The sequence below is a fragment of the Myiozetetes cayanensis genome, unplaced genomic scaffold, assembly GCF_022539395.1.
Source record: "Myiozetetes cayanensis isolate MyiCay16 unplaced genomic scaffold, myiCay2020 scf5-8, whole genome shotgun sequence".
Classification (NCBI taxonomy): Eukaryota; Metazoa; Chordata; class Aves; order Passeriformes; family Tyrannidae; genus Myiozetetes; species Myiozetetes cayanensis.
Window position 1 is genome coordinate 91,201,149 of NW_026087742.1, and position 12,286 is coordinate 91,213,434.

Here is a 12,286-nt window from a genome sequence, read left to right on the forward strand (position 1 = left end):
GTAAGTACATTACAAAATGTACTCTTGTGGTTTGTGCTTTTTTTTCCAAATTTTTTAAACACAAGATGATCATTGCATTAGTCACACTGAGTATAATAAACTACACCAAATTATAACAAACTGACAAATTAAAAGAAGGTGATAAGCAAAAGTGCACCTACAATTAGGAATTTCAATTTCAAAGTGTGGTCCAAAGTTCAAAAAGTAGAACTAGCTAGTAAAGTCAGCTAACCTGAAGCATGTGGATAGGACAGTGACTAATTTTTAAAAAAAGCCAGAATCATCCCTTTAAAAACCTTGGTATTTTTTCCTCAATCACCGCATTAAAAACCAAACAAACAAAACAAACAGTGGTCTAGGTGAAGTGCTGGAGCTCACAGATAGTTAACTATCAGTCCGTCCCCATATCTCGACCCCAAACAGGAAAATGCAGAGTCTGAAAGATTAATGAAATTAATAGAAATGGTACAGGCTTAAAAATTATAAAAATAATCCATATAAAATGAAGCTAAATATTTTTAATAAGGAAAGAACAACTGCAGCCACTAAGCAGTTCAGATGAAAAGATGCATGAAGAGAATGATTCACTTCCAACTGAAGTAAAGATGATGCTGAACACAGCAGCGTAGTCAATGTTGGCATAAAGAAGGGATACCTAATTTAGTTGAGGTGAAAAGAAGTCTGACAGAGCAGATTACTTCAAAATTTTGGAAAAATAAAAGCATGAAACCCATACATTGACAAAAAGCTTTTGTCAATTTTTTTCCACCTTAGGCTGATGTAGTACTTATTTTTAAAATTCAGTATAAAACCTTCATGTTTTATTACCTATGCAGTAGTTGTGTTTTAAGAAAAGAGAGAGCAAGCTACCTTATGCAGCCACAGAGATTATTTAATCTTACTTAAAGAATATATAATGCTTTGCTTAGTCTTTCTTATTAAAAGATTCTGAAATCCTTAATGCTCATCCAAAGATATGACAAGACAGAGGTAAGGAAATGTATTTGAAAGCTGTTCTAAAGCATCAAAGTAAATGGAAAAAGGAGCAGAATTCAATACCTAACACCAGACTAGTCCAGTATTTTTTCCCAGTGAAAATTACTGAATTTCACAGACTAAAGGGGGATGATCATGGTTATTAATAAAATAAAAACTATCAAACTTGCATAAAACTAGTGATAGCAGTTCCCCAGTAATCAATCTTGGGAACTACCTTGCTTTTTTTCCTATCAGAATCCTTGGCAGACAGAAGATGCATGGCAAATAAACATGACATAGTAAGAGGAGACACTGTCCCTACAAAGGAGTATCAGGTTATTTTACATGAAAAATTGAAAGATTATTATAATAGAAGAAACAAAGAAACTAGGAGAACAGACAGAATTAGGAATTAATAATGAAACTAGAAGACTGTCACTGAACCATACCTCAGCATGTACTGATCCAGAATTACTGCTGGCAGCCCCACTAACCCCAAGTTCAAGAGAGAGGAATCCCGAATGGCAAGGAGTCACAGAGAAGTGTGCCTGGCATGGTCAGAGAACTGAAAAGTCTGTCACTCTGGCAGAAAATCAAGACACCTTGGCCTAGCAAGACCAGGTTGCCCTATATTCAATGGAAAACAAGAGTAATACTATGGGAATAGAAAGAACCTGCAGAAAACCTCCAGCAGTAGCAGTAAGGACCAAGAATCCTCCAGTTATTCAAGTTTTTGATTTTATGGACTAGAATTGTACACATGGCATTGCGTACAAAGCAGAGAATAAAACTATTATTCAGGTCCACTCCAGACCCATCTTGCTTTATTACCACGTGTCAAATGCAACCATCCTAGTGTAATCAACACTTCCAGCACATGGACTGGGCACAGGACATAAATGCTGTAGGAAGCTGAGCACAAACTAGCAAAACCAGGACAAGAGTCCAAAACCCTCATACAGTACCCTTACTTGAAGGTATGTACTCAGAAATTATCAATCCTGGCCAATGACTTAAGACAGCTCCTATCTAGGAGCTTAATATTGGTATGGACACCAAGAGTACTCACTTGGCTCAATTCCAATTCATCCTGATTAAAATAATTCAGCCCTAGTTATCTACAACATTATCATCCCCTACAGTCAAATTGGACTACAAGAAAATATGACACACCCATATCTGAAGACTTAAACTTGAGGAACAACAGAACAGTGCAGTGTAATTGTGCAAGCACCTCAGCAGTACTGCAGTTGTGCCTCCTCAAGTGTGCAGCAAAAGGAGCACCTTTGCTTCCCTGATGATTTCAAATGAGGGTATTACTACAAGGCATTCTGTTCCCACAGCTGTACCCAAGACGTGGAAGATGACAAAGACATGCAAAGAGGGGTGCAAGAAACAAATTTTCTCCTCTGACACAAGATTCTCTCGTTGCAGATTCACATTCTTGTGTGACACGTGGCCTTCCTGCAGCTGGCCCAAGATTCTGGAAAGAATTTTTGCAGGAATTAATGACCATTACAAATCTCACTATGTCCCACCTAAATACTAAGTCATATCTTATTTTCTGCTCAATTTGTGTTTTCTGATATCAAAAATCTAGTTGTATGAATATTTCTAGAAAAAAATGGCACATTTCTGCCTCTCTGAAAATATGAAGAGAAAGAAGAGATACAATGATCATACTGCTTGACAGGACAAACAGATGCTTTACAGTAGTAAGGAAAACATAAGAGCATCCATGAAATGGGAAAGACAAGTAAATTCACTAACAGCCGCAGTGAAATTTAATCTTTACCTCAAGAACACAGAGGAGTTCTTCCACATATGCTCGTTCAGTCTCAATAAGTTCATTAATTACATGCCTGTGGACAAAGACTGACAATTAAGGTGGGCCTATTCACTCATGCAATGTAATGAGGCAACACTAACTTTGTCTGTGTTTCTACTTTACTTCAGACAGTAAAATTTCCAGGTAATGGAAAATGTGATGTCTCATGGATATTTCTATCAGCAGTTGATATATCTTTATTAAGAGATACGTATTTTTAAAACATTTTATATTTTTTGAAAATGTGTTCGAACAGAGAAGAAGTCAAATCTTAACGGTTTAAGTGCTGTAGTAACCGAATTGAAGCTGTGAAGCCTTTTATCACTGTACATAAAAACTCTGGTTATGCTGTGTTTGTATTACAGGAGGTGGAGTAGCTGCATAGCATTATCAAATACAAAACTACACTGGTGATTTTAAATTAGAGGCATTTAGGGCACACTTTAAATATCTCAATGCTGCTTTAATTTCCCTAACAGCCAAGCAAGCATGCATTCCCCCAGCCCCCTTCCTTTGTGATTCTGTATGTTGTAACACAAGGTTGTAACAGTAGTAAGATCATGAGTAGCCAATTTACAGGTGAAAATGCAAGGTCTGCTATATGCATTGCAGGTGCTACCAAGTTATTTCTTTAATAAAAGTGACGCTATTCAGTTTTTATATGAATGATTTTTGGTAACATTTATCAAAACGGGGACTAAAAAGAATCCAGTAAAAAGACAGTCTTGAGGCATGGAGACCAAAACCTCCAATAGATTTACAGGAGGCTTATTACTCAAAATTACATGATCTCTCAAAATGCAAATATGTTGTTACACTGCCATAGCATCACCTCTCTGCAGCAAAGGTAGAGTCTGGTACTACACAAACTATAAATAATGCTGCAGACAGACTGAAATATCTGCCTTTGTGTACAGAGCAGAGCCAATACATTTCAAAAAGCACTGAGGCTTATTTCAGAGAAGCATCTTATCAAAGATGCTTCCAGAGAAGTGTCTTATCGAATCCTTAGCCAAAATCAGGCTTTGCTGGAACCAAATCAGAAAAAAAGCACACCTTTTTGCTTATCAAAATATACTTACTGTCGTAACACAGCTAGGTTTTCTTCATCATCCATTGTAGATCCTCCTCTGCTTTGATGCAGTTCAGTCATTTCGCTCTAAAGAAAGAAACAAAAACAAACAAAAAAAATCATGGCATCACATATGGGGGAAAAGTGCTTTTAAAGAGAGACCTTTGTGCTCAGCTCTCCTAGTATGCCTTTTCACTGGAAAGTCTGTGCTCCAGTAAAAATTAAGGCAGTTTGCAAGAACGCTGCAAAAAAATCCAAGCCATCCTGAAGATCTTGAAGCACACAACAAGAAGTTCTCCACAAGAAGCCAGTTTAGAAAAGATGGTGATTCAAAGTCCCTTTTCCAGGAAGGCAACATCAGAACACCTGCATAACCTTGTAGGCTACACTGGCCTTAGTCTGTTTTCCAAACTAAAAATAAGGTACCATGCTAACTTTCTGGTTCCTGACACAGAGATTCGCTCTTAAAACTCCTACTGTAATAGCTAAATCTAACCATGGCTGGCTGAAAAAAAGAAAGAGGTTCTGTTTTCCACTCCACCTTGAACTACCTCTGTTCTCCAAATGTTGTCCGTCCTGGTCATGTGGTCCTGCTTTTCTCCTTGCATTGCCTTTTGCTGAACCTTCATTGAGTTGATTCAACTCTCTAACCCAGTGAGAAACTATTTGTTTGTTTCTACTTCTGTCATCAGGTTACTTTCCTTGCTGGAGGTGTGGCAGGAAGATCATCCCCACTTGGGAATGGTAACCCATTAGTTCAGGTGAAGCTGTCTTGCAGCCAATGACAACTACCTCTTCACTCTCACCAGTTTTAAGAGTAGCCAATTACTACTGGCAAATAATAAATGTTTCTTGTTCATAGATTTTATATTTTGCTGCCCTTAACGTTTTTCCTGATATTGGCAACTATTTACTTCACCTTCCCTCATACCCAGCCCAGCAACAAAGCAGCCTCTATTTAAACCACACGACTGTTTCACCAGAGTTACTTCAATGGGGACAATACCATCCCTTTTCCAGTGGAATTGCCTCATCCTTCTTGAGAGTTCCTGAATATTCCACTGTATTATGACTTTCTCAAGCAGTACATACATGAAAAATACAAAGGAAAAAAAAATTACCTTTCCTCTTCTGTAGTTTACCCTCCGAAGAGCACTGCTTTCTGAGTTGGGTACACATTCTCTTTGAAGACCTAAGCACGTAAACCAGAATAAAACTGCAGTTAAAACTTGATCAGATCTGAAACAGATGTTTGTGCAACTACAAATTATGGCTGAAAGTTTCTTGAAGTTTTTCAGCACAGCACAAAAAAATTAAAGGCTAATACAGTAACTTACCTGGAGAGGTACAAGGAGATTTTACAAATGCTTCAGGTCTTGGTGCAACAGGCTGAACAGGACGTGTCTGCTTAGCTGCCAGTTTCTTAAGACTTATTTGTCTCTTTTGAAACATTTCTTCCATACTTTCTTGCTTCTGGAAAACCTTTTGCACGTGCTCCTACCATTGCCATAGAAATAAAAAATAACTTAATATAATAATTTAAATAATTTATTAAATTTTTTTATTTCCTGTCAGAGACCTATCAACAAGTTATATTGACATTTAGATAATATTGATTTGAAATTGCAATTACTTTTATACCACATATGGAAATATTACACTAATTCTTCTCTCCTAACAAGGCATAATTGACTGTCATTTAGTACATTTAAAAATTGGAACATCACTTCATAAAGTATTTTGTATGCTTGTTATAGAGAAATCTGGGATTCAGGTTTTCAATTTCAAAAAAGGAAAAGTTTTTTTGACAATGTCCAAAGGTTCTGTTACATGAAGAGATCAACCAAGAGGAAAAGGGATATATTCTCAAGTTCTTAACAAAAACATCAAAAAACCAAAAGCAGTTACAAAGCAAATATCAAGGACAGAAAATATCATGGTCTTGCTGCATAAAAAAAAGATACTTCAAATACTCAGGAGATTTTCTTTTTTTAAAAAGCAATCCTACTGTCTGAAAAAACGGAAGTAGTTATTAAAAGACTCTGAAATCCTTAATGTTTATCTATAGATATGACATGACATAGGTAAGGAAATGTGTAGGCTTTACAATTCCCAGGTATAACTCCTAGTACTGATTATTTAGCTTTAGCAATGGCAGTACAAGAGAGCAATTCTAAAATAAACAAATGGACACACAGATACACATAAACATCTTCTGGTACCTTTAGGTCCTCATTGAGGATGTGTGCATACTCTCTGTAAATTTTATTCAACTCCTTGATTTTATTGCCAGCACCAGTATCCAGGAATTTCTCGATCTCCTGTAATGCTGATTCTGCACCATCCTGAGACTGACACTTGTCTACTGGTTGTGAAGCCAGCAGATAAATTCCTTCATCACACCACTTCATAGACTAGAAACAGAGAAGAGGCTCAGAATGCACCAATGTCAGCATCAAACACTAAGAGGCCTAAAAGACCTCATACCTCTACTTATGACATGTTCAGCTACTTAAGGACAAAACTTCCAACACACCAAAACAATACTACCTACCATTATGACAACTGTTTTAGCAAACAAAATGGGAAGCAACTGTTCCATTCAAAATTTACCTTCTCTAGTAAGTCATGCAGTTCCAGAGATTTGCTAAGATGATTTCTCCTCCGTTCTGTCTCAGTAGTGAAGGCATCACAGAGATGATGAAGTTCAGTGCATTTTGGAATAATGGAGTCCACAGCATAATGATTGCTTTGAATAAAAGCATCACCCTCTGAGGCTAGCATTCTGGCTTTTGCTATAGTTTCCTAAGAAAGCAAGTACGGATTTAGGTAAATCTTTCCTTGGATCAAGATCAATGAAAAAAATGTCAATATTATTTTTATGCAGTAAAATACACACATGATAAAGAATACATCTTTAGTTAACAGCTTCCTTGATTAATAAATTAAAGTGATTTCCTGTCTTTCCAGATGCCCAAGAACTTTTATGCCTTCTTCCTTTCTGTATCAGAGTACTTCAGAAACATTAATAAGTTTAATCATGTTCCTCCCTGTGAAGTAAACACTATTGTCTTCCTACATCTTATTCAGCAGCATCCTGTGTGTATATGTATGCAATCTGGGGTACAGCAGCAATCGGAACATGAATTAAAAAATATCTATCTCAGCCTTAAGAACAATGACCTCACCTAGAGAGCAGTATATTTCACTGTGAAGCACAGATCAGAAAAGGGTTCCCTTTCTACATTGTTCAGGGTGCATGTTTCTGTTGGCCATCTTTTAACACACTGTACATTCAATACACAGTTTTCTAATGTCTAAGATTTAATGAAATAAGAGGTTTTAATAGGAATCAAAGTGGCCCCTTGATCACTAAGTGCAGAACTTGACTATGTAGACAATTTATTCAATTCTTCAGTGCAGCAATCACACTTTGTGACTGGTCACCCTGCTCTTCATTAAGGGATGCTCTAGAATTAGTCTCAGATGTAGTCTCAGCTCCAGTAGCTAAAGACATTACTCCAAATTTCTTCTGCATGCTACTTGAGACACTGATTCTGCCCTGTCGTCAACTTAAGCTCTGCTCATAAGACATACTCAACAACCAAATACCATTCCCTTCTGCACATACTTTGTCATAGTAGAAATTAAGGAGACTTGTAGAGTTCTTACACATGATTTTTCTTCGAAGTTGGCAAGATCTTTCAAAATATGCTCCACATGTGAACTGCTGTTTCCCACATCTGTGAAAGCAGACAGTCTCTCAGACACAATATCCAAAGCTGCTTTGACCTGAAATGAGACGCAGCTACGTATGAATGAAGAGGGTGGCACCTCTCTGGAGACCCATCAGTTAAATAGCTGATAGCAACTATTTGCAGTCAGGTGACTCAAATTATGCAGTTACTGGGACACAGAGACAGATCACTTTTTTTGTCAGCTTACCTCTACCCCCAATTCTAAATGAAAACAAATACAAAGAAAATGCATTGAAGTAATCGTGTTTCCTGGTACTGAAAAAAAACACCAAAACAACAAAACGCAGGAAAACTAATGGAACTCAGGAAACATTTATGATCTTGCTTTTACCAGATGACAATGATACAAAGGAAAATTAATGTCCCCAGCAAAACATGAGGGAGAGGTCCCCACCTGAGCAACTGATTGAGAAGCAGAGAGATACACACTTGTAACAGGGTTTCTGAGTGTTGCTCTCATGGAGACACAGTGGCTGCGCTCCGAGATCAACTACACCAGCATAAAGGAACTGTAGATGCCATCAAGCATGTGAGTTAAACAACATGAGATCAGAAACTGGCTGTAAAAATTGTAGCTCAGCCTCCAGCCTCCACCCAGCTTCTCACAGTGTGGTTGCAAATTCCCACCCACAGTGTTGGAGACAGTTTTAATAAAATTTCAGCCAGAAGGTTTAGTTGAGTCTTGGTTCCATAAAAGGGCCTATTGGCAAGATGAAAGCATTGCAGCAGCATTTCATACTTCTGTGGTACAGAACAGGTTTCAAAGGGGTTTTTGAACACTTACACACTGCTGGGTGCATGGAAAAAAGACTGCAGAAGGAAAGCTGTTATGTCTCTATAGGCAAGAATTCAAAGCAGTAAAGATAGCAGTATGTCAAGTAAGGACAAGTAAAAGGTTGGAGAAAGCTTTCAAGCACACATAAGAACTGCAAAAACAAGAAGAGGAAGTATTTTCTTCTGAATCATGTCTATATTACCAAATATTGACTGCCACCAAGAAGTTCTCACCTCTCTGAAATTCTGTTCAAAATTCCGAAGGCGCAGGCACTGCTCAAGTTTTTGCTGATGCTTAATCCAAAACTCATCAAAGGCAGTTTCCGTTTCATGTAATTGAGCCAATAGTCTTTTAAAAAAAAAAAAAAAAACCAAAACAAAACACAAAAAAACCCCACTGTAAGAATGATGGGTACAACCTTCAAGGGACAATGCAATCTTCCACAGTAAACAAACACTCTCCCCAAAGTAATATTTTTCAGAATAAATAAACTGGATACAGGAAACATTTTAGTATTGCACAGAATCATTTCCTAGAATAACACTGATTTAAAACTGAAACCCAACACAAACACTAAGTTGTGAAAAATGGACAAGTGTGATTTGAAGCACCTCAGCTCTGGCCTGGGGGCAAAGGGAGTTGGGTCTAATGTACATAAATAAAACATGCAAATGTGTGTGGGCTAGGACCTGGAGGAACCCAAGCCTTAGGCTCTGAGGAAAAATTAAAATAAAAATTCATACTGCTGTGACCAGCCAGTTGCCCTTAGATTTCATTCCTTGAAGCAAAGCTCACAATAAACCTGAGGGCCATTGCTCCTTCTCTTCCAAGCAGAGTTACTACTTAAATATCATAGGCAAGTGTACAGCAGTAGCACAATGAAAAAAGCCTTCTTCAATTATATTTCTGGCAAATGCCCTAACACTTTTAATTTTTAACTTATCTTCTAATATTGCATTTGACAGTATGAGAACCTATGGACTTTTTACAGTGCACTTCGCTGTATTTAGCCTACATCCAGGGAAGGCTGTACACTAGAATTTTAATGAGCTTTTGTCTTCAATATCACAGAAACAAACTCTGAATTTAAAAGTTAAAACCGATTAGAAAAAAGGCAGGGACACGCACAGAGTTTGTTCCAGCTTCCGTCAGATATTGTATTGAATAGGAATGTTACGGATAAATCAGCAACCCCCGCCCCCACTGTCCTTGGATAGCTGATAGCAACAGCGACCAAAAAAACTGAATTCTGCCAAGCTTTATGGATTGTAATGGACAGTTATTTGGAAAGAAAAGTCAGCCTCAGTGTAACAGAAACACAGAATGACAGATAAAAAAAAGAATGCAGAATACTGCCTGGGGGAAATGAGCTATGCTTTCATAGCTTTGTGAAAATCTACATCTGTCCTATGGTGATATAATGTCTAAAAACCTGGCAGTAAGTTAAGGTGTGTGGGGCTGTGTATGACAGGCAGGAAGCAAAGGAAAGCAACATCTATTACTTATCAAAGGAAGCATATAGGAAATTGGTGCATTGATTCCTCAAAAGTGGTGTACTACCTAGTAGCCCTTTAAAGGCTACTCATAACATTGATAAATATCAGGTTTAAAGAAAAAAAAACAAAACAAACAACCAAACCCTCCCACTTCAAAAGGACCTAATGAAAATGGACAAATTTACTGAAAAGAATGGATATATTACTTCCATCCTCCCCTCCTGCCTTCCCTACAGCAGCAAAATTTTCGTTAGTCTCTAAACAAAACACTGATGTTCTTTAATATAAGACAAAGCTGCTCAACTATATAGTCCAAATATTATCAAAAAAACCCCCAAAAAAACCCCAAAACAAACAGCATTGCTCTGTTGGTACCAGAACTCCAACCTCCTTTCCTTATAGTCAGGTGATCCAGTAGTGGACATTACTTTGCTCAGGACAGATCTGACAAGAGGAGTTGTTTTTGAAACATTTTATAATGTTCACCTTGCAACATCTACTTATTTGCAAAGCATGCATATGGACCTAAGCAAAAGAGCTGGGAAGGGTCAAAAAAATCCCAGAAGAGCAGCACGTTCAATATTTCACACCTCTCACCTTTCAACCGTTGTTTGATTGTCTAGCTGATCTTGATTCAGTTTGTATTCAGGATTCTCAGTGACTGGTTTTGTTATACTTCCAAGGATATCACCTCCCTGTTCTACTGCTACCCTGATGTCCTCCTACAAAACAAAATCCCCAAAAGTTGTGTGGTGGTGTTTTTTTTTAAGCACACTGGAAGGATTTTAACAGCAATAGAGCAAACACAGTCTGATTAAAAAGCAGTGTTTGACAATGACAGTAAATGAAAAATGTAATCTTTTTCCAAGGTTACCATCTTAACATCCCAGTGTAACTGAGTTGAATGGTAGACAGCCTTCTAGTGTCGCCTTAGGCTACAAATATCTAAAAAATTTTAGATGTACCATTTTGAAACCACCAAATAGTTTTCATTTAAGCCTATTTGAAAGAACATTTGTTAATGCTTCAAAAGGCCATACATTTTCATGTGCATGCAAATACAATCAAATTTCCTGTTGCAAACAAAAGTACATATTAGACACACCATACTTACAAAGAAATTACTGTTGCACATACAAATCATTATGCACTTGTACATACATAAACTTAGCCTCAAGAAATGTCATTTTTGAATGCAAAAAGGATTTTTAACATCAAAACAAGTAAGTTCAACACCATTTCAGTGGTTAACATTGTTACTTTCTATTAACATGCCCCATATTTCCTATTTACATTGCTAGCTATAACTTAAAACACAATTTAACTATAAGACAGAGTCTTTACAAAAATTACATACCTTCATTTTGTCCTTTTTTTCTGTGTGTGTTGCAAGAAGGGAGCTGGTGGACTGCACATCATTTGGTAGTTCTGTTTCAGCCAGCTCAGTCCCAAAGGACTGAAGAATCTGAGCTGTTTGCTTAACCTTTTGGGCAAAACCTTCTATAGCCTTTTGGAATAAAAAGCATTAAAGATGTTTTGAGCTTGTCACACACATATGTACAAACAAACACATACACAGAAAATATAACTCTCAAAACAAACCCAAACAGATGAATTACAAGACTGAAAAATAGTGAAAGTATAATTTTGCAAGCAACAGATACCGTCACCATTAATTCCTTAATTGTATATTTTTCTTAAGCTTGTATCAGGTGTATCTTCTTCATATTTTTATAATCTGGAGTTATTTTACAACTTGAGCTTTTTCCTTCTTGTAGCAAAACCAATAAACCTCAACACAATAATACACTGTAGTTCCTTTGCTCCAAGTGTTCAGAAAACCACTCCCAAGTTATTACTCATATTATTTCTCTAAGATGACTAAGTACCATTGGGAACATCTTCTCACTCTTGAGCAAGTCAACTTGCATCACTTGGAATCTGTTTTATAAATGACAGGGTATAAAACAGAAGGGTTCATTAAACTGAAAAGTTAAAACAAAACCTAAGACTTACAGTGCGACGGGACAGCCATCTGTTATGGCAGTAATCCAGGGTGCCACCAAGATCTTCTGTTAATTGTGTTTTATCAATGTAACCCTGCAGTTCTGATACTGAGCCCAGCATTATGATCTGCAGCAGGAGAGAACGAAGTGAACGTGATCAGTGGTGCCAAGTCCCTCGTTAAGGATTCTAAGCCATCGACAGAGAAAATTCACTTGAATATAGAAGTAAGTGATGGAACTATTTCCTTTGGGTATAGAAAAACAACAGTTGTTTCAGTTGAAGTTGATGTAAATGTAAGTAACTGAATAGAAGCATGAGCACCAGGCATATTAGAGAAAAGGCTTACGGTATATACAACATAAATTACACTGC

At 37.2% G+C, this 12,286-nt stretch overlaps 1 protein-coding gene across 17 annotated transcripts in view; it reads right to left on the reverse strand.

Annotated features, from left to right (window-relative positions):
- The window catches only part of MCF2L (MCF.2 cell line derived transforming sequence like), a 147,326-nt gene that overhangs the window by 17,089 nt on the left and 117,951 nt on the right, over positions 1-12,286 (reverse strand). For all 17 annotated transcript variants that reach the window (XR_007630832.1, XM_050331716.1, XM_050331725.1 and 14 more), the window contains 11 exons: positions 11,924-12,040; positions 11,265-11,414; positions 10,505-10,629; positions 8,645-8,759; positions 7,551-7,670; positions 6,492-6,683; positions 6,101-6,292; positions 5,216-5,375; positions 5,000-5,070; positions 3,889-3,965; positions 2,774-2,840 (listed from right to left, as the gene is read on the reverse strand). Coding sequence is in view for 16 of the 17 variants with exons in the window: in XM_050331716.1 (XP_050187673.1) it covers positions 2,774-2,840; positions 3,889-3,965; positions 5,000-5,070; positions 5,216-5,375; positions 6,101-6,292; positions 6,492-6,683; positions 7,551-7,670; positions 8,645-8,759; positions 10,505-10,629; positions 11,265-11,414; positions 11,924-12,040 (1,386 nt within the window). In the remaining variant the exon portion in view is untranslated. The remainder of the gene's footprint in view (positions 1-2,773; positions 2,841-3,888; positions 3,966-4,999; positions 5,071-5,215; positions 5,376-6,100; positions 6,293-6,491; positions 6,684-7,550; positions 7,671-8,644; positions 8,760-10,504; positions 10,630-11,264; positions 11,415-11,923; positions 12,041-12,286) is intronic.